The sequence below is a fragment of the Lepidochelys kempii genome, chromosome 1, assembly GCF_965140285.1.
Source record: "Lepidochelys kempii isolate rLepKem1 chromosome 1, rLepKem1.hap1, whole genome shotgun sequence".
In the NCBI taxonomy this organism is placed as follows: Eukaryota; Metazoa; Chordata; order Testudines; family Cheloniidae; genus Lepidochelys; species Lepidochelys kempii.
The window spans coordinates 267,455,884-267,479,549 of NC_136380.1; the positions used below are offsets into that span (position 1 = coordinate 267,455,884).

The 23,666-nt window shown below is 41.7% G+C and overlaps 1 protein-coding gene across 9 annotated transcripts in view; it reads right to left on the reverse strand.

Annotated features, from left to right (window-relative positions):
* The window catches only part of APAF1 (apoptotic peptidase activating factor 1), a 91,058-nt gene that overhangs the window by 9,348 nt on the left and 58,044 nt on the right, over positions 1 to 23,666 (reverse strand). For 8 of the 9 annotated variants that reach the window (XM_073327442.2, XM_073327445.2, XM_073327443.2 and 5 more), the window contains 7 exons: positions 20,566 to 20,694; positions 19,636 to 19,761; positions 18,948 to 19,067; positions 9,921 to 10,046; positions 6,963 to 7,088; positions 4,217 to 4,336; positions 3,274 to 3,399 (listed from right to left, as the gene is read on the reverse strand). In XM_073327442.2, the coding sequence (XP_073183543.2) occupies positions 3,274 to 3,399; positions 4,217 to 4,336; positions 6,963 to 7,088; positions 9,921 to 10,046; positions 18,948 to 19,067; positions 19,636 to 19,761; positions 20,566 to 20,694 (873 nt within the window). Of the gene's footprint in view, positions 1 to 3,273; positions 3,400 to 4,216; positions 4,337 to 6,277; positions 6,407 to 6,962; positions 7,089 to 9,920; positions 10,047 to 18,947; positions 19,068 to 19,635; positions 19,762 to 20,565; positions 20,695 to 23,666 lie in introns of those variants that run through there. The other variant, XM_073327444.2, reaches the window with a different exon arrangement.

Here is a 23,666-nt window from a genome sequence, read left to right on the forward strand (position 1 = left end):
TGGGGCGTCGCTCTCGAGCACACCCTCAGAATGCCTGCTTCTGGCCTCCATCATGTTTCACCCGGCCAGGTTGTACAGGTGAGCAGGAGGACGAAGGGCAGCAGCAACTGAACCCACTGTCCCTTCTCCTCATAGAGTCCAGCCAAGGCTGCCAAGGCCTTGGTGGTTGGAATGGCAAACTGAAGCATATGCATCTCCAGAGAGCGGAGGGTGGCCCAAGCGTCCTTCAGACCGTGCAGCCTCACGTCTGTCTGATCGGAGAACATCTTGACTCCATCTAACGGAAGATCTTGTATGGAGGACTGCATCTCCTGGGACAGGCCGGAGGTCTGAAGCCACGAGCTGTCAGGAATGACCACCACCAAGGCGACCACCTTGGTCACTAAATAGGACGCATCCCAGGCCATCTGGATGGAGCACTGAACTGCTGTGGTACATTCCTCCACAAGAGCCCCGAACTCTTGGGCCATTTCCTTGGGCATGGAGTCCTTAAACTTGTGGAGGGAGTCCCACTGGTTGAAATGATAATGCCCTAAAAGAGCCTGGTGGTTCGTGACCCGGAATTGGAGACTGGCCATGGAATAAATTTTTCTTCCAAAAAGGTCCAGTCTCTTGGCCTCCTTACTCTTGGGGGTGGAACTGGCAGGCCCCTGCTTGTCCTTTTAGTTGGCTGCTGACACAACCAATGACACTGGGGGTGGGTGGGTGGGTGGGTAGGTATAGAAGTATTCAAACCCGTTGGCGGGGACAAAATACTTCTTCTCGGCCCTCTTGAAAATGGGCAGGATGGAGGACGGGGTTTGCCAGAGGGCTTTGGCAATGTTCAGGACAGTGGCATAGCTAGGTGGAGCGAACAGGGGCAGCGGACATAAAAAAAGGTGCCACCCACTTGTACTCACCAGGCGGCACCCTGGGTCCTTGGTGGCACTGAAGGCCCCAGCTGTCGAAATGCCGCCGCTGAGGACCCGGAGCGAGTGAAGGCCCCCGCTGAGCTGGAGCGCATGAAGGCCTGTGCCGCTGAAGACCCGGAGCGTCGCCGGGTGAGCAAAAATTAAAAAAAGGCACCTATAAATTAAAAAGGCACCACTTGTGCTCAGAGGGGGGGTGGCCGCTTCCCCCCTGGCTACGCTACTGGTTCAGGACTTCGTGCACTGGGAGTGCAACACGTGTGGGGATGGACGTAGAGAGCACACTGAATGTGTCCGATTGCTCCACCTTGAGGCCTAAATTGGTAGCCACCTGTGGGAGCAGGGCTTGGTGCTCCCTGAAGTTGTCTAGTGGGCTAGTATGGGAGGGCCCTGCCACCGTCTCGTTTGGAGAGGAGGACAACGACTGAACCACTGCGGGAGGGTCCGGGGCATCATCCCCCACAGGGGCAGGTGGTCTTGGGGTGGGCACCTGTTCCTCCACCACAGTGGCCACTGGTGCTTCCTGCACCAAGCCTCGTGCTGCCAGTGTCGATTGGGGTTTGTCTGACGCAGTGACCAAGGACTGGTAAGACGGGGGCATCGGCATTACCGGCATTCCCCAGGCATTCCAGTAAGGCCATTGCACTGGCCACTGGCCCTGCCCCCAGGTCAGCACTGCTGTATTGGATGCACCCTCTGGAACCTAGTCGCGATGGTGATGTCTTGGTGAGGGGCTGAACTCCCTGCCTGTGCCGGAGAAATCCTCCTCCAATGACCAGGGTGGGGCCATCGACATCAGAGTCTGTCAGCTAACCATCGCCGTGGGTGACCAGTGCCTTGAATGGTCAGATCAGTGCTGGGAGTAGGGGAAGCATCCCCAACGTGTCGGGGATGGTGACGGTCAGCATGAAGATGACCGGTGCTGACTGTAAGGCAACTGGCACGTGCCTTTGGGTGAGGTCTGGTGCCATGGTAGAGACTGAGAGCATGGTGCTGGTGACCAGTAGCGGCAAATCAGTGAACTGGGCTGACATGGACACCAAGGACACAGCAACAATGACCCTCACTCGCCTTCTGGGAGGCCTTCACAGCTGGCTTACCCTTTATAGGGAGCCTTCACTGGGTCCATCGCTGCACTTGGTGCGGCTGCAGCGGGAGAGTCCGTTGCTCTCTGGGCACTGGGAGCTGAGAAGGCATTGACTGCGCCATTGACTGGGTCCTCTACCGCTCTCCGGAGTTGGTGGCAGATCCCTTAGGGGGGTAGTAGGTCCCCTTGGGGGTGTGCCCCCTTGCAGCCTCGGTGTGGGCAGGCGGCCCAAGCAGGGTCCTTTGCCCAATGCTCCAACTTGCTCGGTGCTGGGTCCCTCTTCTAAGTCTTCTTCTTGGGCAGCAACGAAGGGGATTGGTACCGGGAAGAGCCCAGTGCCAGGGATGCGCTACGCAAAAAGGCCAAAGTGCTGGGAGTTGCATCCGGCCAGGCCGGCTCTGAGGCTGGGCAAAAAGCGGTCTCCATGAGGAGGGCCCTTAAGCGAATGTCACGTTCTTTCTGTGTCCCGGGACAAAGTTCTTACAGAAAGTTCTTACTTCTCTTTAATTTGGGATTCCCCCAGGCACTTCAAACAGCTACCATGCGGGTCACTAACAGAAATAGGCCTGTTGTAGTCAGAGCAGCGCTTAAAACCCGGAGACTGGCTATTGCCTAACTATAGTACTTAACAGCTACTTACTAACTAATCTACTATAAATAAACTATTTACAGCTGGAACCCAAGGTTCAAGGAGTAGGGGAAAAAACCTTTGACCACTTGTGAAGCAAGGGAAAGAGACGCTCCAACCAACCACCACAGGCGGTAAGAAAGAACCGAGAGGGTGTAGGACTGGTGGCGCCTGATATACCAGCGCATGAGCATGGCACTCATGAGGGTGCCACAGCCCATCTTACGGATACCGCTAAGGCAAAAGTCTCCGACAACTGTGCATGTGGGCATGCTCAAACCTAGAATGTAATCGACATGAGCAAGCACTCAAAGAAGAATATATTTTCCCTGAGTTAGATCTGTCCCCTTGTCAAGGCACTTTACGGGGTTAGGGAAATCAAAGGACAGCAGACTCATTAGTAAACTCAGCCTAGCCTAGCCTAGCCAGACACTTGGCTCAGCACACAGACCGCAAAACAGATCACACTATAACCTCGCAAGCAAGCATACAAACTAACAGATGGTCACATGACCCATATACAGAATATGATATTTTGAAATGCTTAGAGGTATTTGGAGCGGTTGTTAGCTACCTAATGAAGTTGGTCTTAAGCACAAATTCCAGGATATACCTCATTGTGCAGATTTGTCAACATTACGTTTACTAACCTTGGCAGTTTTGTCAGCAGAGGTAGATGAAAACTTGGTGGCATCAGGTGAAATAGCACAAGAAAGAACAGCATCTTCATGGCAAACAAAATCATCTTCTATTTTTCCAGTACAAATATTCCACACCTATAAAATATTATTAAAATTTAAAATGTACAGACTACTTTTGCAGTTTTTCACCAATTCAGTATCTATAAAACAGTTCTAATAGAACAATACGAAGATACACTGGATTAAATACATCAAGAACATCCAAATATAATAAAGGTTTGTGGCTCTTTACAGATATGCAAAACAGGAAGGGTGTAATAAGGAGTAATAAGGTGAATAATTAGAAATACAATGAAAATGTAAATTTGAGCTTTTAAAAATGTTGCAGTTTATACTTTTAGTGCTAAATTACATAATGTAATGCAGAATTAACCAACAGCAGAGAAAGCAATCTATAATCAAAATATTCAGTTAAGTTTTTTTTATTACCATATTTTCCTACTGGACTGACTCTAAAACCTTTGCATTTCCTAAATATAGCAGTTGTGCCTACTTTTAATCCTTGTTTACATTGGGATTTTTAGCATCCAGTGTAGCTACTCTGGTGGGAAAGAAAAAAAAAATCATACTTTATACTGATGCACCACATCTACAAAAGGGGCTTGCACTGGTGCGTGCCGCTATATCACATATTTCAGAGTAGCAGCCGTGTTAGTCTATATTCGCAAAAAGAAAAGGAATACTTGTGGCACCTTAGAGACTAACAAATATATTTGAGCATAAGCTTTCGTGAGCTCACATAGTTTCCACCTCTAGATAAAAACCTTGGCATAGACTGGGCCTAAGTTTCATTCTTTGAAAATTAAATATACAATTTTATAGTTTTTTGCTACCAATTAAAAACACAATGCACCTTCTGTAATTTGTCAATACAAAGAAATTTTATATTTACCTTAACTGTTCCATCAAATGACCAGGAAAGAAGTCTTGAATTTTCCAAAAGCCTAAAATTCTTCACTGCTTCCTTGTGACCTTTTAAAAATATATATTCTTCTGACTGCCAATTCCACACCTGCTTATAAACATAGAATTTGTAAGCTTTTAAAACAATGGGTTATCCTCCACATTGAAAATATAAATTTAACAATGATTAACTTGTTTTTTTCAGCAGAAAATATCCATTGTCTTCCACTCCAAATAAACTATCGAAGATACCTGGCCTTGTTGCAACTCACCTTGGGTAAGCACTAATGTGAGCCAGTCACAAAAGCGTATTATGATGGCCAGCTGGTAAAAGTTCATGTGAATGAATTAAATCTTGAGAAAAGTCTGAAAAGGGAAAAAGCCTCCCCAATAAAATTTGTATAATGTGACTTTCAATAACTAGCTACCATTAGTGAGTTTGAAAACTTCCCCTGCAAACTCAAATTTGGGGCCTAAAAACCTTGATTATTTCAATCAATAACAATTTTTCACACTTTAACTCAGATTTATTTTACAGTAAAACAATTTTACTCAGATTTATTATACAGTTAAAATACATTTTTAATCAAATGTCACTTTTTGTTTTAAAAGTTTGTAGTTTTTTCTTTTTAATTTCAGCAACTGTGCATTAAACATTCAAAGGATGTCACTTTATCTACAGAAATTATTAAACAGCTCAAGATTTTTTTTTTTTATTGATTTTACACCTATAGCCTTCTGCACCAAAGAAAAAAGTTTATCCAATAGCCAAGAAAAGTATGTGGTTGAAAATCTAGAAAATTTAAGTGCTAAATTAGCCACTAGAGGGAATCCTAGAACAAAAAACAACTTGTCAGACAAGGTAAATAAAGGAATTAATAACATTTTCCTTTACTCAGTAATTCTTACCTCCACATGGGTGCAAAAAAGAAAAATACAAAAAAAGAAAAGAAAAAGAATCAGACTTCAATCTCAGTCCTAGCCTCCCATGTGCAAGTGTGCATCTCCACATTTTTAAGTTAGCTACCATAAAGGCACAATCGAGGGCCTGATCCAAAGCTCACAGAAGTCAGTAAGTCTTTTAATTGACTTCAGTGTACTTTGGATCAGGTCCCAAAATTCTTAAATTACTAAATGGTTGAACTGTCTATTTTGAGAATCCATATTTCTTTGCAACTATGACCTAAATTTCACTTAAATTTTACCAAAAGGGTGTAATTCATCATTATGTGAACACAAAATAGAAAAGTTCTAACACACACAATGGTCACCACACTACTTTAGATTTTACTAAACATTTGGTCCTTTGTAGGCCATCAAGGAAGTGCTCCTTTTTCTGACTTGGTTCATTTTGTTTCTGTCCAACAAGATAAGCCTGCACAATTAATTACTTAAAAGAAGCAATTTGCTGCCCCCATTCTCTACATTTTTTTAAAAATGAAACACCTACCAGTTCTGCATTAAGTCTGAAAATTCTTTACTCTCTACATATCCATTGATATCAAAGACCCAATTCTGAATGTCAGTGGAGATTTATTTGTAACAAAATAAGTACTTCCGATTTTGTAACTTCAAATTATAAACCATCAGAGCTATTGAACTTGGTTAGTCCGTAATCCAGAAATCAGACAAATTATGTTGTATCTGTGGTTCTAGGAACACAAGTGTAGAGAAGTTGTGAATGTAGAGAAGTTGTGAATGATGCCATTAGAAAGACAGCCAGCAAGTTTCAATGGTGGGATTAGGAGAGGTAAACAAGAGGACTGACCTAGCTAACAGACATTTCCTTGTCAGTCCACATTGCTCAATTGTGATGGCCCTCCAACCAAATGGACCATGAGACTAACAATGGTCAATGTATCAGGGGGTAGCCGTGTCAGTCTGTATCCACAAAAACAACAAGGAGTCCGGTGGCACCTTAAAGACTGACAGATTTATTTGAGCATAAGCTTTTGTGGGTAAAAACCCCACTTCTTTAGATGCATGGAGTGAAAATTACAGATGCAGACATAAATATACTGACACATGAAGAGAAGGGAGTTACCTCATAAGTGGAAAACCAGTGTTGACAGGGCCAATTCAATCAAGGCAGATGTAGTCCACTCCCAATAATAGATGAGGAGGTCTCAATTCCAGGAGAGCAAAGCTGCTTTTGTAATGAGCCAGGCACTCCCAGTCCCTATTCAAGCCCAAATTAATGGTGTTAACTTTGCAAATGAATTTTAGTTCTGCTGTTTCTCTTTGAAGTCTGTTTCTGAAGTTTTTTTGTTCAAGTATAGCTACTTTCAAATCTGTTATACAATGTCCAGGAAGACTGAAGTGTTCTCCTACTGGCTTTTGTAGGATACTATTCCTGATGTCCGATTTGTGTTCATTTATTCTTTTACGTAGGGACTGTCCGGTTTGGCCAATGTACATGGCAGAGGGGCATTGCTGGCACGTGATGGCATATATAACATTAGTGAGGTAACTCCCTTCTCTTCATGTGTCAGTATATTTATGTCTGCATCTGTAATTTTCACTCCATGCATCTGAAGAAGTGGGGTTTTTACCCATAAAAGCTTATGCTCAAATAAATCTGTTAGTCTTTAAGGTGCCACTGGACTCCTTGTTGTTTTAATGGTCAATATAGAAAATGCATGGAGTTTATTGAGTCTGCACTATCTGTAGTGTAAACCTACTTTTTCTTTAGTAGTTTTGAATGCTCCAATGTAAGTTTAAAACATTTTCCACACCTGTATAGTTGAATCATCAGAGCTTGAAATAAGCGTCTGTCCATCAGATGTAAACTGGCAATGTTGTACAGATTTCTCATGTCCAGTCCTGGATTTGAAAACTCTCCTATTTGACAATTTCAGAACCTTTATAATGAAAATCAGAAAGATCATTTATGAAGAATTAAAATACAGTCATATACACAATAAACAGAGAAAGACATGTAAGCAAAACATCTGAAGTAAAAATAATGGAATACTATACAGTACTACACAAAAGTGAGGATTCAGATCCAAACCAGTCAGTGAGAAAAAAATCCATATGTTAACCTGACACTTGGAAAAAGTGAGCAGATAATCTACTTTGTTAAAAATTGGCTAGAAGTCCTTCAATTTCCTTTGGGTAGGTCATAAACATACAGCTAAGGGTAGCTTAGAATTCCTCCTTATCTGTAAGGGGTTAAGAAGCTCAAATAGCCTGGTTGGCACCTGACCAACAGGACCAATGAGGAAAGAAGATACTTTCAAATATTGGGAGGGGGGAAGGTTTTGTTTGTGCTCTTTGTTTTGTGTGGGGTTCTCTCTTGAGACTGAGAAGGGTCAGACAGAAATCCATCTTCTCTAACCCATCCCAATTCAAGTCTCCAATATTGTAACCAATGTAGGTAAGCCAGGCAAGGCGGATTTGTTTATCTTTTGTTTTTCTTGTGAATTTTCTCTGTGCTAAGAAGAAGGTTTATTCCTGTTTTCTGTAACTTTAAAGTTTTGCCCAGAGGGGAATCCTCTGTGTTTTGAATCTGAATACCCTGTAAAGTATTTTCCATCCTGATTTTACAGAGATGATTTTTACTTTATTTTTTCTTTCTTTTCTTTTTTTTTTTTTAAATAAAATCCTTCTTTTAAGAACCCGACAGATTATTCCATCGTTCCAAGACCCAGGGGTCTGGGTCTTTGATAATTCTGTAACCAATTGGTTAGGATATTATTCTCAAGCCTCCCCAGGAAAGGGGGTGTGAGGGCTTGGGCGGATTGCTGGGGGAAGAGGAACTCCAAGTGGTCCTTTTCCCTGGTTCTTTGTTAAATCATTTGGTGGTGGCAGTGTTACTTAAACCCAATGTACAAGGGAGAATTTGAGCCTGGGGCGTTTTTAACCTAAGCTGGTAGAAATAAGCTTAGGGGGTCTTTCATGCGGGTCCCCACATCCGTACCCTAGAGTTCAGAGTGAGGAGGGAACCCTGACAGGGTATGTATCAGACATGTACGTACCAACCTGTGTGTGAAGTTTGATATGTACTTGTGTTTGTTGACCAATATATTCTGCGATAGCGTATGTGCATCACATTACCAATATGTATTATTCGCATCATACAGATATCAGTACGTATTAAGCACATAAATGAATATAATAGCCGTTATATAGCCTTAATTGGCCTATGCTTTTTATATAGCCCTGCTCACTTAAGCTAAGTATTCCATAACACCTTGCATTCACTGAAGTAAGTTTTGGCTTAAGCAAACAGGGAAGCTGTTAAGACCAGGACAGATGAGTGCTTTACCATAGCAACAGGAAGAAAGTTACTCTTGCAGACCAATACTGAAATGTCCCAAAGGAAAAGGATAAGACATGATTGTTCTACCCTAGTACAGACCTAGGAGGTGTCTTCACACCCTTTGGTACCTGGAATGTATGTATTTGTAACAAAGAGATGAGGAATACACCATAGTACCATAAAAACAAAGTAGAAAGCTAATTGATTAAATGAAGTTTCAAATGATGTATACAGTACCTTGCACTTGTAAAAAGGTTGGATATGAAAAAATGGCTTTAGGTGGTTTAACTTTGGAAGCATATCTTCTGTTCTTTTCAGGTGAATGTAATAATCCTGCACAAAATGGCTTCCCGCAGAATGGTATCTTTTAGAACCTTTTTCAGTACTATATTATTATTGGCTTATATCAATAAACCTAACTCACAGTTTATTTGGTCTCTTAAATATATTTCATAACAAACCAAAGTGTGGTCAAACTATTGACTATGCAATTTATCATGTTCTATGTTTTATGTTAACACGACTGAAACAACAAATTTGCCTCTAAATTTATTTTATGCTCAGCAATTAACAGATAACAGAAAAGTGCAATTTTCCAAAATTTGTAGCTACTTGTCTCTGTACTGAGAGATGTGAAATGAGTCAAGCGGCCAACAAGTGTAAGACACTGCTACTCTTAACACTCTACTTACTCCTTTTATGTGAATGGACAAAGGTATGGGGATAAATGCCAAGATGGTGCTGATATTTATAAACTGGATAATAAATGTGGTAGTCTTCAAACATGCATGTCAGCAGGGGAACATATTTTTTCTCCCTTTTCCTAGTACCTCCAGTTGCATCAGGAATCAACTCAGGACACGAGGCTCTATTAAGTTTCAAGCAGTACTCTCTCTGCACTGTGGTCTCCACATTCTGGAACCCACTGTAGCTGCTCTGAGAGGAAGCAGAGGACAGCTAAAGGGGACCATTCAGCAGCACAGAGGTATAAGCCCTCCAGTAGATCCCTAGATCCATGCAGATATTGGGGTCTGTGAGCCAACATCTTGCTTCTTTTGTTAGAAGGGGAGAAAACCCTGATGACAGAATTCTGAGGAAACTCCTCACGGATTACCTCTCAGTTTTCCTTCCCTAAAGCCATTCCCACTGTTTTTTCCTCATGGCAGGGAGTAACCTGGGTTGATATACTCATTGTTGGGTAGGGGAGCAGTTGATTTCCCATAAAACGGGTTTACAACACCATTTCTTTTAATTTTCAAGAGTATAACATACTGTGTCATCAAAAAGCAATAGCTGAATTACTTATTCTCTCTCTTTCTAGAATTTAAACAAGAATGTTACTTTTGTATTAAAGAAAGCTAGTAAAAAATCATTAGAAACACTAACCAGTGGATTTACTCAATACTGCCCAAAAATCAGGGTACAGTACCTTTACTGTTCCATTCTCCTCTCCAAATGCAGCATATTGAAGATCTTCACTTAGGCAACAGCAGCAAATAAGAGATTCCTCGGCTTCAGTCAGATAGTCAGTATGGCCTGTATTTCCATTAATTAGCTGCAACCAAAAATGTGAATTATTAAGCTATAGCAACTTTGTACAGCATCTTTACTTTAAAATACATGACAAACCTACATCTTTTGTGGGACCCAACATCAGAATAGCACTGTTTTAGCATACCTACTTGAACATAGGATATAGTACATTCAAATGTGTTTTTCTAACCCAGAAAGAAGTTATAAAAGCTTTATAACTAGCTCCAGGCACTTGTTCTTTGGACAAAACAAATTTAAGCTGACAGGATTTTACAGCTCCTGCAAAACATTTTTCAAATACATCAATACAGTCAGAATTTTACACACCTAGCAACTCGGTATGATTCAAAAATGATTAATATACACATCTAGTACAGTAGGTCTTAACTACATGTCACCTCTGTCCACATCAATTCAACTATCATGCAATCTTCAGGGAAAGATCTTTGGAATGCAATGATTTACAAACAAGTGAAAGCTTCTTTTAAACCAGGGATCTCCAACCTTTTTGTGCCCAAGATCACTTTTTGAATTTAAGGGCAACCCAGGATCTACCCTGTCCCTTCTCCGAGGCCCCGCCCCACTCACTCCATCCTCCGCCTCCCGCCCCGGTCATTTGCCCTTCCCCACCCTCATTCACTTTCGCTGGGCTGGGGTAGGGGCTTGAAATGGGGTGCGAGCTCTGGGCTGGGGCCAAGGGTCTCGGAGTGCGGGAGGGGGCTCTGGGCTGAGTGTGGAGTTGGGGTGCAGGAGGTGGTGAAGGGTGCTGGCTCTGGGAGGGGGCTGGGGTGCAGCCTCCTGGCGGGCAGCACTTACCTCCAGTGGCTCCCGGTTGGTGGTGCAGCATGGCTGCTGCTAAGGTGGGCTCCCTGCCTACCTTGGCCCCAGGCCGCTCCAGGAAGGGGCCAATGTGCCCCTTCGGCCCGGGGTGAGGGGTGGGGTGTGTGGCACATGGCCCCTCTCTGAGAGCACCGCCCCTGCAGCACCCATTGGCCACAGCTACCCGTTCCCGGCCAACAGGAACTGCGGGGGCGGTGCTTGCAGGCAGACCCTTCCCTCCCCACCCGGGGCCACACTGGCTGCTTCTGGGAGCGATGTGGGGCTGGGGCAGGCAGGGAGCCTGTCTTAGCGGCAGCCCCGCTGTGCCGCTGGAGATCGCGATCGACTGGGAGATCCTCTAGGATTGACCAGTCAATCATGACAAACCAGTTGGTGACCACTGTTTTAAACTGTCTCGGGGGGTGGGGGGGCGCAGAAGCTTTGCTTACAAACAAGATGTTAGGGATCTATTCTCCCGTGGATGTGCAAAAAGTAACTATACATGAGCATTGAGAAAAAATAGCATGGTTTGATTCTTTTAACGAATGTACTGATTTTGACATGGGCTAGAGACTGAAACCTTTCACTGGGGAGGGTTATTCTAAAGATGGTCACAGGCCAAAACCAGCAGCATGTGTGTGTCTTCCTATATTGGTCCCTTCCTAGATCCATAGACAGGTGTCTGATTCTCATTGGCTAACCTCCTTTAGATAATGAACATAGGTAATTTGTTCATATTGTTCACAGAAATGTTAGAAAGGCTTAAAAAATTCACTACCAGAGGCAAAGTGGAAAGTTTTCCTTGGTGTGCAAGCGGGCACTGAAGTCCATCTATTTCTGAAAATCAGAAGTCAACTTTTTTTTTTAAAATAGCAAGTGGCTACCTGTTCACTAGGAACTAGTCTAAGAACACATTTATAAGCCAGCCATTAGAGGGAAAGGACTTGGACACTCCTAACCTTGGACACAATTCAACTTGCGACCTCGAGGAGAAATATTCTATACTTGATAATCAAATCCTCTGAGTCATCCAATCCCACTTCAAAGTTTCAAAAAAATCCACCTGTGTATTTCTAGAATTAGAGAATACTGAACTACTGTAACTATTGCTTTGCTCTGTATCCCTTCTTATAACAAAGTGGAAACCAGGTATAAATGATATCAGAACTTGAGACTAAAACAGTTTCAAAGTCAATCATTGAAACAGAAAATCTTTAGAGTCTACCACTGCCTCACAAAAAAAAATGCAATTGTATAGGTAAAATAAGAATGCTGTTTAAAAAAATTCTTCTTGCTGGGGGAAGAGGTTTTGTAATTTTTTAAAGTTATTTTATTTACACTCCTTTCGAGTATTCCTTAATGACAAGGAGATAAAAGCACGTGGACAACAGAAGACACATTCTAATGTAAAACACTAGAAATAGTAAAGATGACAAAACAAACAAACACATATAAGAAGAGACAGAACCGAGTAAACAGATAGGTAGAACCAAACAGATAAGCAAGATTGGGAAAATGTTCAAGTATCTTACCAACTTTTTTCTCCATGAAGAATATGGTTATGCACTCAGATCCTCTAATACATAGATACTCAAATGTCCAGAGAGAGAAAAGAATGTTGGGAAAAAGGCCTTTTCCTATAAAGGTCCAAATAGTTGTAACAGATTTGCCCAATAGTAGGTAAATATTTGATATTTTGTTAAAATATAAAATAATGCAACCTAACAGTTTATGTCAAGTATACAACAGAACCTCACTTACCAACACTTCATCAATATCACACACAGTCTCTTCCTACTCTACTGTAAAGATTTAGTAGCAGAGAGCTGCAATGAGAGCTCTATTATACCTTCCACTACTTTAACATATACTACAAAATATTATAACTAGAAAAAACGCTTTGCAAAAGAACCAAATACATTTTGTGATGTGTTATTCTTGCTTTAAAAAAAAAGTTATGCTGATTTTCTAATCTAATTGAACAAAGACTAAACCCTCTGAGGTACTGAGTACGCTCCCATCCCCTTGAAGCCTGCTGGATTTTCAAAGTGCTGAGCACCGTCACAGGAAAGTCCCTAATGAAGATGTTATATTAGTCTAAGGTATTATTGTAAGGTGGGCAATAGATATAGAGCAAATGTACAGTACAGATAAATCTGTACCTATGACTTCTGAAATTACTTTGAAAATAAGATTTAATCTCTGTAGTTTTAATCTAGTTCAAACAACGATTAAAAAAAAGCTATGAAAAGCTGTTATTTTAAGTTCTAGTGATGTAAATAGTAAGACTAAGTCACTAATTATATGTAATATCAATTCTGGTCGATAGGATGTGAAATTCAAGAGTTCATATAATTAAAAAAATTAATATACCTGTAGCGATGCTTATTGTTCACCCCAAGCATTCTTAGCCCACTTTTTCTGATACTACTTGGCCCAAATTTCAGAAGTGCTGACTCTTCATGTCAAGCTTTTAATTTTCTCTATTGTTCTTTTATAAAATTTAAAATGTGTTTTTTTCTCCCAAACAAAAAAAGTAACGCTGCAGGGTAAATGCTGTTGAGAGATAAAGCCTGGTTGCAGTAACAAGTTGAGAGCTCAATTCTACTCTTCGAATTTCTGCTTAAAATGAACTGGGCCTTACAAGTCACAGATACATAGATTCCAAGGCCAAAAGGGACCACTGTGATCATTTACTCTGACCTCCTGCATAATACAGGCCATGGAATTTTCCCAGAATAATTCCTTTTGAACTAGAGCTTTTTTGTTTTGTTTTTTTTTAAAGAAAAGAAAAAGAAACCAAGATCCAATCTTGATTTAAAAATTGCCAGTGATGGAGAATTAATCATGACCCTTGATTAACTGTTCCAATGATTAATTACCCTCAACATAAAAAATGTACACCTCATTTCCAGTCTGAATTTGTCCAGCTTCAACTTCTAGCCATTGGATCATGTTACACCTTTCTCTGCTAGACTGAAGAGCCCATTATCAAATATTTGCTCCCCAGGCAGGCACCTTATAGACTGTAATCAAGTCATCCCTTAACCTCCTCTTTGTTAAACTAAATAGATTGAGCATCTTGAGTCTACCACTATAAGGCAGTGTTCTTCATTCAAGGCCTGTGAGCCAGTGGTAGTTCTCATCGACCCTAAGTGCGGCTCGCTAAGTTCCCTCTATAAATAACCACACAGCAGCTACCGGTAGGGAGAGGGCTGGGGGGAGTCCTCTGGCCCCAGTCCTGGAGCAGCCTGCCTGCACCCCAAAATCCTCATCCCTGGCCCCACCCCAGAGCCCGCACCCCCAGCCAGAGCCCTCATCCCTACTCCGCATCCCAACCCTCTGCCCCAGTCCTGGGCCCCCTCCTGCACCCTAAACCCCTCATCCCTGGCCCAACCCTGCAGCCCTCACCCCCGCACTCCAACCCTCTGCCCCAGCCCTGAGCCCCCTCCTGCACCGTGAACCCCTCATTTCCAGCTCCACCCTCGAGCTCTCACCCCCAGCCAGAGGACTGAAAAGAAAACAGAGGAACAAACTGACCAACAGACATTTGGACTGCCTTACTAGGATTGCGATGACAGATTACAAATACTGCACGAACAAAGTCGAGGAGGAACAGGCACACTTTCGCTCATCCAGTTTTTCAAGTAAGTTTTGCACTGTTCTGCTCTTAAAAAGTTTATTTGCATAGGTGCCTTTTGAATTCCATATATTTTCCTGGTTATTATTTTATAAAAGGAGTATCATTTTATTGTACAAGTAGACTGTTTTAGTTATATGAGTGGCTCTGTAATATTACATAATTAAGGAGTAGTAAGCAATGTGTTAATATAGTACTTGATGTGGCTCTTACACTGAAGGTTTTTTGCTAAAGTGGCCCCCACTCAGAAATGTAAAATTTAAAAAACTTACTGGTACGGGGGCCAGCTCCAGCCCCCCCGGAAGGGGCGGGGCTGAGGGTCAGCGTCCCCCAGCCAACCCTTCCACGCTGCTTGGCCCGAGCTGCCTGGGGCTCCAGCGGCAATTTAAAGGGCCCAAGGCTTTGGCCGCTGCTGCCGCAGCAGCAGCCTGAGCCCTTTTAAATCGCCGGCCCCAGGACAGCTGCTCCTTTTGCTCACCTTCCCCCCCATTGGCAGCCTTGCTGGGGGGGGGTGGGGAGGCCAAAAGGGGCAGGGATGATAAAACAGCACTTTAATGTTGTTGCCCCTTTTGTGCTCCCCCGTCGGCGGCCCTGCCACTAGGGACCCAGCAGGGCCACCAACGGGGGGCACAAAAGCGGTAAGACAGTAGGGACCGGTACTGGTGGCCACCTTTTACCAGTATGCTGTACCGACCCATACCGCCTTACTTTCACCCCTGCCCCCACTTCAAAAAGAGTGAAGAGCACTGCTGTATGGCATGTCTTCTAATCCTTTAATCATTCCTGTACCTCTTCTCTGAACCCTCTCCTATTTATCAATGTCCTTGAATTGTTGAAACCAGAACTGAACACATTATTCCAGCAGCAGTCACATACAGCAGCGTCAAATACAGAGGTAAAATAACCTCTAGATCCCTGCTCCTACTTGAGATTCCCGTTTATTGACTTATGGATGACATTAGCCTTTTTGGCAACAGCATTGCAGTGGGATCTCATCTTCAGCTCTACCACAATGCCCAAATCTTTTCATGATTTGTGAATTTCTCTTCTTCATGAAGAGGCATATAAATTGGTCCTCTACTTGTACGGTTGGGTCTCCTCCGCTGATCGGATGTAGGTAATTAGAATTCTAGATCTACGTGAGCCTGGTCAGTACACTACTTGCCCACCATCTTTCCTCTAAAACAGCTATTCCATAATTACCATAGGAAGGTATTATGATATTTCAGAAATACATCCATTCATCGTAAGTAAGCAGACGATGTGTGTTACCTTAGAAAAGAGTCCAGTTACGCTATTGCATATGAATTGCTTGGACAAATAATGTTGGCAAAAATACATTAACATTTTCAACTGATTAGATTCACGGTTCCCCCTCCCTGAAACAAATAAAATAAAATAAAAGTTAAGGGTGGACTGATCAGAAAACCCTTTTCAAAGAAAATAAATTGATCAGTAAAGACTTTGTCCCCACTCTCCCCTTCGTGCAGTGCGTGTCCTCCTACTCAAACAGTCCCATAAAAGGGGCCGGGGCACAGCAGCTCTGAGTAGAAAACCATTTGGTACCTTTGGAGGAAAGGGAAGAGGGCCTATTGCTTCAGTATAGGCCTTTTAATTAGCCTTGATGCAGGCTCTCCAGGCAGAGGAAGAGAAACAGTTTGGTGAGGAGATGGAGGTGGGGGAAAGACAGAAAATAGGAGAGGAGAGAGAAAAAGAGGGGGGAAAAGTAGGTAAAAGGTCGCAGCAATGAGGAAGATCCCTTTCTGGGCTCTTGCTAGACTAAAAGGTAAAAATGATGGGGGTTTTCCTGCAGGGGAAAACACTTCTGAAGGGAAGTTGTCAGGGAGGTTCCCCTTCAGCCAGGCTTGCACAGATAGAATGCTGTAACAGCCTCCTTTAATCAAAAGAATGGACATGACCCACCTATGCCCCACTCAAAGGACAGCAGCAGAACAATCAGTTTCAGCTATCCCCTCACACTACATATTATTGGCAGCCATAACAATTTGTTGAAGTTCACCCAAGAAGGGCTGCCAGGCCACCTGCTGGCCAATCAGGCCTGATACAAAGCAACTGAAATAGTTGCTCGCCTGGTCAAAGGCAGGTCTAGATAACACTGGTTAAAACTCTGGAGACCTATCTTCATTAGCACTCACACTACTGCCACCACTAGTAAAGCTGTAGCAGTGGAAAATATGAAGAGAAAAGGCTACTGTAGACAGAGCCTGAAGAATTTAAAATAACCACTAAAACAGAATACCAGACTAAAGGGCCATGTGTGTCTGCGTTTTATATGTGCTATGCCACATTTTTTGGAGGATAGAAGTTATTAAGTATGGAAATGTTTTATCAGTCTCTCAATTACTTCATTCACAATCTAGAGATTCATGGAATTGATCTGAAGGCAACATTTGGCTCTAAAAAAAAGCAAAACTTGAAAGAAAAAGTAAGTGCATATAATGTCACATAAAATGTTTTTGACTCCCTTATCAAGAAACACAGAATTCTACCTTCCATTTGAAATGGTATGATTAAAACGAAAGTCAAAAAATCCAAAATATTAAAAAGCCAGAAGACAAACGTACATATGTGTACAGAGACAATAAGACTCAAACAATTACACTTGAAAATAAATGCTTAATGAAGACTAATTATAGGTGAACAAATAACTTAGAATTGGGGGAAAGATACTGATTCCTCGTTATTTCATTCAGTGCTCTCAGATAAGAATATTGATAATGCTGACATTAGACAGTTGTCATTCACCAGCAGAAAATTTGTAGAATTTGACGGTCTGAATTACTACACAGGAAATGTAGATCACCTTGCTGGTGCCATGCAATATGGGCATTCAGTTTTCACAGCTATAAAAGTTAGTGCCATTGCTTTAAAATGCATCACTTCTGCAGATCCCACAAGAGTTTACGCTGAAGGACCACCGGAATCATATAAACAATTGTCTACTGAGTAAAAAAAACCACTACTTGTCATTCCTGAAGCTTTAAAATTTTCTATTTGCTTTGGGTAGAAAAGGCATTTTACAGGCTGAAAAAAATACTTTCAGCTACAAGGATTACCTCATTCTGTCTCTTCCATGGCCTATAAACACTTAGTGTATCCCCAGAAAGCAAGATTTTTAGATGGTTTGCATTAGGGTCCAGTTTCCTTAGTGCACCTGCATGCAGAACTCCCACAGAAAGACAAGTTGCACATGGATGGGCAAAATTTGGTCCGTAATATGTATTATACCTATGCTGCTGTTAAGTGTCCAGCACAGCAAGAAAGAATTCAGAAAGGGTTAGTGACAGACCGTTCCACCCTATCTATTTTGTCAGATGTACTGGGGTCTTGTAAACACATTCTGCAGCTACTACTTATCCCTAAAGAAAGTGTTGAGAAAAGTCTAAATTATTTAATTCTGCTCACCCCACTATTTATGCTCTACTTTCAATTTACCTTTGTTTTAGAACTTTTTGGATACTCTAGGATTTTATAGCTCAAGGATTAGAGATAGGTCTAAACATGCCAAAACTATGAGAAAATTTGGATCCAAGCCTTGTGGCTTGGGCCCATTTTTTTAAAGGTTTGGATTCAGGATCTTTTAAGACAACCTGCATTTCAGACATACATGCATAAGGATGATGCAAAAATTTGTACAGGGTAGGCCATTAATTAACAACCTAGTATATTTAATTGTCTGATCTGACTTTTAAAAAAATAAAAAGTTAAACTGCAACATACTTATGTGAAAGGAATTTTTGACATTTAATATGAAAAATACTTTGACAAATTCTGGACAGCATTTTGTAACAAAAAATAAATATAAGCATGTTTTCTTGTAAGCTATTATAGTTAAGCATGTCAGTGTTCTAAATGAGCTAAACTAGCCACTTGATGCATCACTTCTACAAGATGTCACATCACATAACTAATATAACTTGACATAAAATTATGGAAGGTTACATGTTAATTCAAAAATATTTCTATTACAAAAGTGAAGACAGCTACATGTGTGTGTTTAAAGTATTTAGTATGCTTAGTTTCACCAGAGTATAAACAATTTGTATTTTTAGCTCATACAGAAATATTGTACCCAAAATTAATAAAACATAAGGTATACAATTCGTAAAGAACAGTTATTTTATAACAGAAAAGGTCCTCTACCCTTCTCCATGCAGTCAGATTCAATTTGCATATCTTCCTTTTCAAGGGAAAAAGCCCACAAACTTTAACAGGTCTTGCTCATTAAAATAGGCATAGCTCCTTTGTCTGGACCTAATGTACAGTAATTCAATCATTTAAAGAGTAAATTACAGAACATTAGCCATTTACATGCCAGATCCAAATGCTTAAAATCAGAAACAAAAATAACTTAATTCTTAATGTGCTTTTTTTTGTAGATTACAGAGACCCTCGGGCATATTATTGATTTATGAATTGAAGTCCATACAGAAATACACTTACTTGTAGATGCTTCTGATTGAGAATTGCTAAAACCATCACTTCATCATCCTGGAACACGACATCTAGTTCACGTTTTAACACAACAGCAGAGGACTTGCACACTTTACTTGACTCCCAAATCTGTTAAAGAGAATAATGTTCTCAAAGGTTCTATAAAGAACACGATATAAAACTTTCAGTCAATAAATAAGAGTACAAGCAAAAAGCAAGAAACTCATAAATGGAATAATTTTAAATCATCGAGAATAACTGCTCAATACTTTTAATGGGTTTCATTTATTAGACTACTAGGCAGGGATGTACAATCCAAACAGATAAAATGCAATAGTGATATTTTTCCCATACTGACTGACTCCCCTATACTTCTACTCAGAGAAGTCACATGCACAAAGTTCACCAGCTCCTAACTTGAAATCGAAGAAAATAATTTAAAAAAATGAAAGTACCAGCTATTGCATTATATATTTCATTCGCATAAGAAGTTTCAAGAATATGAATAGTGACTATGGAAGTTGGGAAAGAAACAACAAGGAAAAGAACAGGGTTACCTCTCCTAATGGTAGCACTGCAGTTTATCACAGGAATTTAGGGATCAAAAAACATAGCACAGGTATTATACACAAGTACGTATCCTAAACAAGTAACAACATGTAAATATGCCCAAACAACTGGAAATAAGTTATCTTACCCTTATTGTCTGGTCATCCGACGATGTCAGAAATAAAGATCCATCAGGAGAAAATGTCACACAGTGAACCCAACTCAGATGTCCTCTGCAATCAGCTACTTTTGAAAAGGATTCTGTATTCCATAACTACAGCAAAAATATAACAAAGGAAGATCCAACTGTATCACCACCACTACATTCTAAATACGAAACACAAAGCACATACAATAACTTAAGAACACACTGATTTTTTTCTACTAGTATTTGCTTTCAGTCCTCATCCTGAATATACTAACTGTAAGAGGGAGTTGTCTTCTGCTGTCACTATTTACTACAGATATTTATTTTTCGAAAGATCAGCCTTTTCAGTTGTATAACTAAATCAATCCATGTAGTGCTCAAATGTAGACTTAAATGTATCTGTTTTAGAAAATATGATACTTAAATGTTTTGGGACTAGAATGGATAAAGTAAGTATTCCATGCACTACTTAAGTGTTTTTCACTTGGCTGAATCATAAAAAGCCCTATAGTGTACCAGTATATTGTACAAGAGTCTTTTATACTATATTATCTCTTGAAGACTGAGTTTTTCTGATTTATTTTGCTTTTAACATGTACAGTTAAATAAAATGTTCATTTTGCAGCTTATGTGAAAATATAAAATATAAACATGTTCAAAATGAAAAATATGTATAGTTCAAAAACAATATTTCACCATTCAAAATTATACCTCTAATAAAATGGGTAAAAAAATAAATAGAAAAATGAAATTAAGATATTACATTATGTGCTAAGAATACTTAACTAAGTTCATTTTGAACACATATGCACATGTGCAGTTATTGGAAAGTTCTAGCTCTCCAAAACTAATGGATTTAGACACTCCATTTTCTCCATGTAGTATCCCAGGAGGACTATTTAAATTATGTTAACAAGGATAGTCACTTACCTCAACAGAATAATGTGATAAAGCAACTGCTACCAACTGATTGCCAAGACAAAAGTCACAGTACTGGATTGTACTGTGGTGACTTATAAGGACTTCTGCTAACAAGTCACTGGTTAGAACATCAAGAAGCTGCGAACATATACAATTCTAATAATTATATTGTATTAACATCATGACTATTACATAGCTCCTCAGTAAAATACACCCTTGAATATACAATAATTACTCCTGAAGGAAATGTGCACCAAAAAAATAAAAAATATGTGCACAATATTTTAAAACGCTGCAAATTTTATTTGTCAATAAATAAATGTGGAGGCTCCAGCATGGCAGTGAAGAACACAGGCCACTGGTTGCACAGAATGAGAGATCACCCTGCAGCTTCCCTCCTCTCCCAGGACACAGACTCAGTGAGGCTGCACCTGACCCTGACACAGCACAAAGGCCAGGCCTGCCTCAGAAACACCCCAGGGCTCTGCCTCTCTGCGCCAGGTGCAACAGGTGTGGGCAGGCACGCTCAGCCCAGCAGGATCCAAGTGTGGTAGGGCTTAGTGTGGGGGGATCCAGGTGTGGGGTGAGAGGGTTCTGTGCAGGGCAGTCTAGGTTCGGGTGGCTCAGCGGGGGGGAGGGGAGGGGTGCAAGGGAGGGATCTGGATGTACGGGCTCATTGGGGGGGTTCAATGCAGGGGCAATGGGACTCGGGGGGGGGGGCGCGTTCAGGTGATAGTGGTTGGGCCTCAGCATGGGAGATGAGGCTCGGGGGGGGGGGCGGGCATGTAGGATTCAGCGGGAGGAGGGGGGTCCCAGAAGCTAGGAGATTGGGGCTTGGTAGGGTGGGTGTCTGGGTGCAGCTGGTTGGGGTTCAGTGGGTCTGGGTGCGGGAGGACTGATCTGGGTGCATATGGGCTCCAGATGCAAGAGGTAACGCTTGCCAGGATTGGGGTTCAGGTGTGGGAGGCTCAGCAGTGGGATTTAGGTGTGTGGGGGGTGGGGGGTCTAGGTATGGGGGCATCCAGATGCACAGGGGTTGGGTGGACAGGGGAGCAACCCCTGTACAGTGACCCCTCCCGCCATGGCTGAGGAACAATGGGGAAGGAAGTAGGGGGTGGAGGTGCTGCAGAGCTTCCTGCAGTCGGGGGAGTGTTTTGGGGGTATGTCTCCCCCAGCCCCAGCTGCTCCTTGCAGGGAAAGAGCAAGTCCTGTCCTCCCTCAGATCAGCAGAGACTAGCACCTGAGCCAGGAGCAGAGTAGGAGCCACCAGCCAGGGCATCCCTATCCCCTGCAGTGATTTACCTCTCCACCAGCTGCCCACACTGCTGGGGACAGACGCGTGACCGCTCTTGCGGCTTCCCTTTCCTTCCCTATCAGAAAGTCATTTTTCTGCAGGGAAGCAAAAAAATCTGTAGGGAAGCAAAAAAATCTGCGAGGGATATGAATTCTGCACACAGAATTCCCCTGAGAGTATAGAATATTTAAAATATATACTAGTTTTGACCTCAAAACATGCTACATTGGCTTTACAGGTACTCTTAGGATACTGTGTAAATGAAATTTTTTCTTTTAAATATTTGTATGATGCAGCCAATTCTTAAAGGAAACAACTCTGCATTAGTACTGGCTCTTAACTATAGTCAACATGCTGTAAAATTGTAACTTTTCTTCAGTCATTTCCTTTTTTCAAATCACCAAATATTAAATTAAATCTGATAGTCCATTTTATAAATTAAAGCCATTTTTGAGTTGTACAACTAATCCTGAAAGTATCTTACTTCTGCATACCAGAACTTAAAGGCTGAATGCTTTATCAAATCTAACAAACAGAAGGCTATTCCTACGACAATTTTTAATCCTGAACTTCTTTAATAACTCTATTGTAAGAGCCTTAAAAAATTGAGTTTAATACTAATTATTACATAATGGCAAAATTAGACTTTGAATCATGTCCTGACTCAATCCACAGTGATTTGACATGGTTTCTAGCTTCCCTCAAATGCCTTTAAACAGGCTACCATAATTTAATAGTTCACAAACACAGTTATGCCTTTCCCTTCATGGAGCACATTTACAATGTAATCCATGTCTCTCTATACCCACTAGTTGCAGGGTGTCACACCTACGGCCTGCCGGCCACTTTCATCCATCTGCAACTCCCTCTGTGCACAAAGAGGACCTGGCCTTTTGCTGCTGCTCCTCCACAGATTATTCGAAGGGGCCAGGAAGGAGGAGCAAGCTTATGCAGGGTTAGGTCTTTCCTCCTCCTGCTGTTGTCACCAAGACTTTCAAACTAGTTTTACATCTGACTAGTTGCTTTGCTTCCCCTCTACTGCAGCTACCATAGAAGGCTCAGAGGAGGAGCAGTTTTTCAAATGCCCAGGGAGGCTCCTGTAACTCAGGCCTCTGGGGCTCTCTAAACTATGCTGGTGTTTCTCCACAGTCCCCAGAGCTCAAATAGAAGATACTCATCCAGAAGTCCTGGATTCAGTCCCTACAAATGACCTAAGCAAGGATGTTGGCTATGCTGTCTGTAACCCTAGAACACAATCTGCTTCCAGAGCTAGAAAGAAAAAACAAGAACCCTGATGCCCAACACTCCTCTGTGTTGCATAAGTATTATGTAACCCTCTGGCAGTGTGTTGCATCCACATATCAGCATGCTTTCTCTCTCACCAGTTATTCCGATGGCTAAAGTGGAACAGGTCTCTGAAAAGAATCTGAAACCTATGAGTTCAAACCCTGCTGATATCAGTATGGGGGTGGGGGGAGGAAGGGGGACAGGAGAAGCATGCAAGTTAGTATAAAGTCCCCGCAGTAATTGTTGGCATAAATTACGTTGCAAAATATTGTATTTAGAAAGGAATTTGGATTTTGTGTTAGTATTTGTCTTAGTGCTGTAGTTTTAGTGTTGGTATTTTGGCTAATGGAAGCTATCCTTCTAAGACGGATATTGATAAATTTGAGAGTTCAGAGAACAGCCACAAGAATGATTAAAGGATTAGAAAACATGCCTCACAGTGATTGAACTCTTTGATCTTAACAAAGAGAAGATTAAAGGGTGACTTGATTATAGTCTGTAAGTATCTATACAGGGAACAAATATTTAA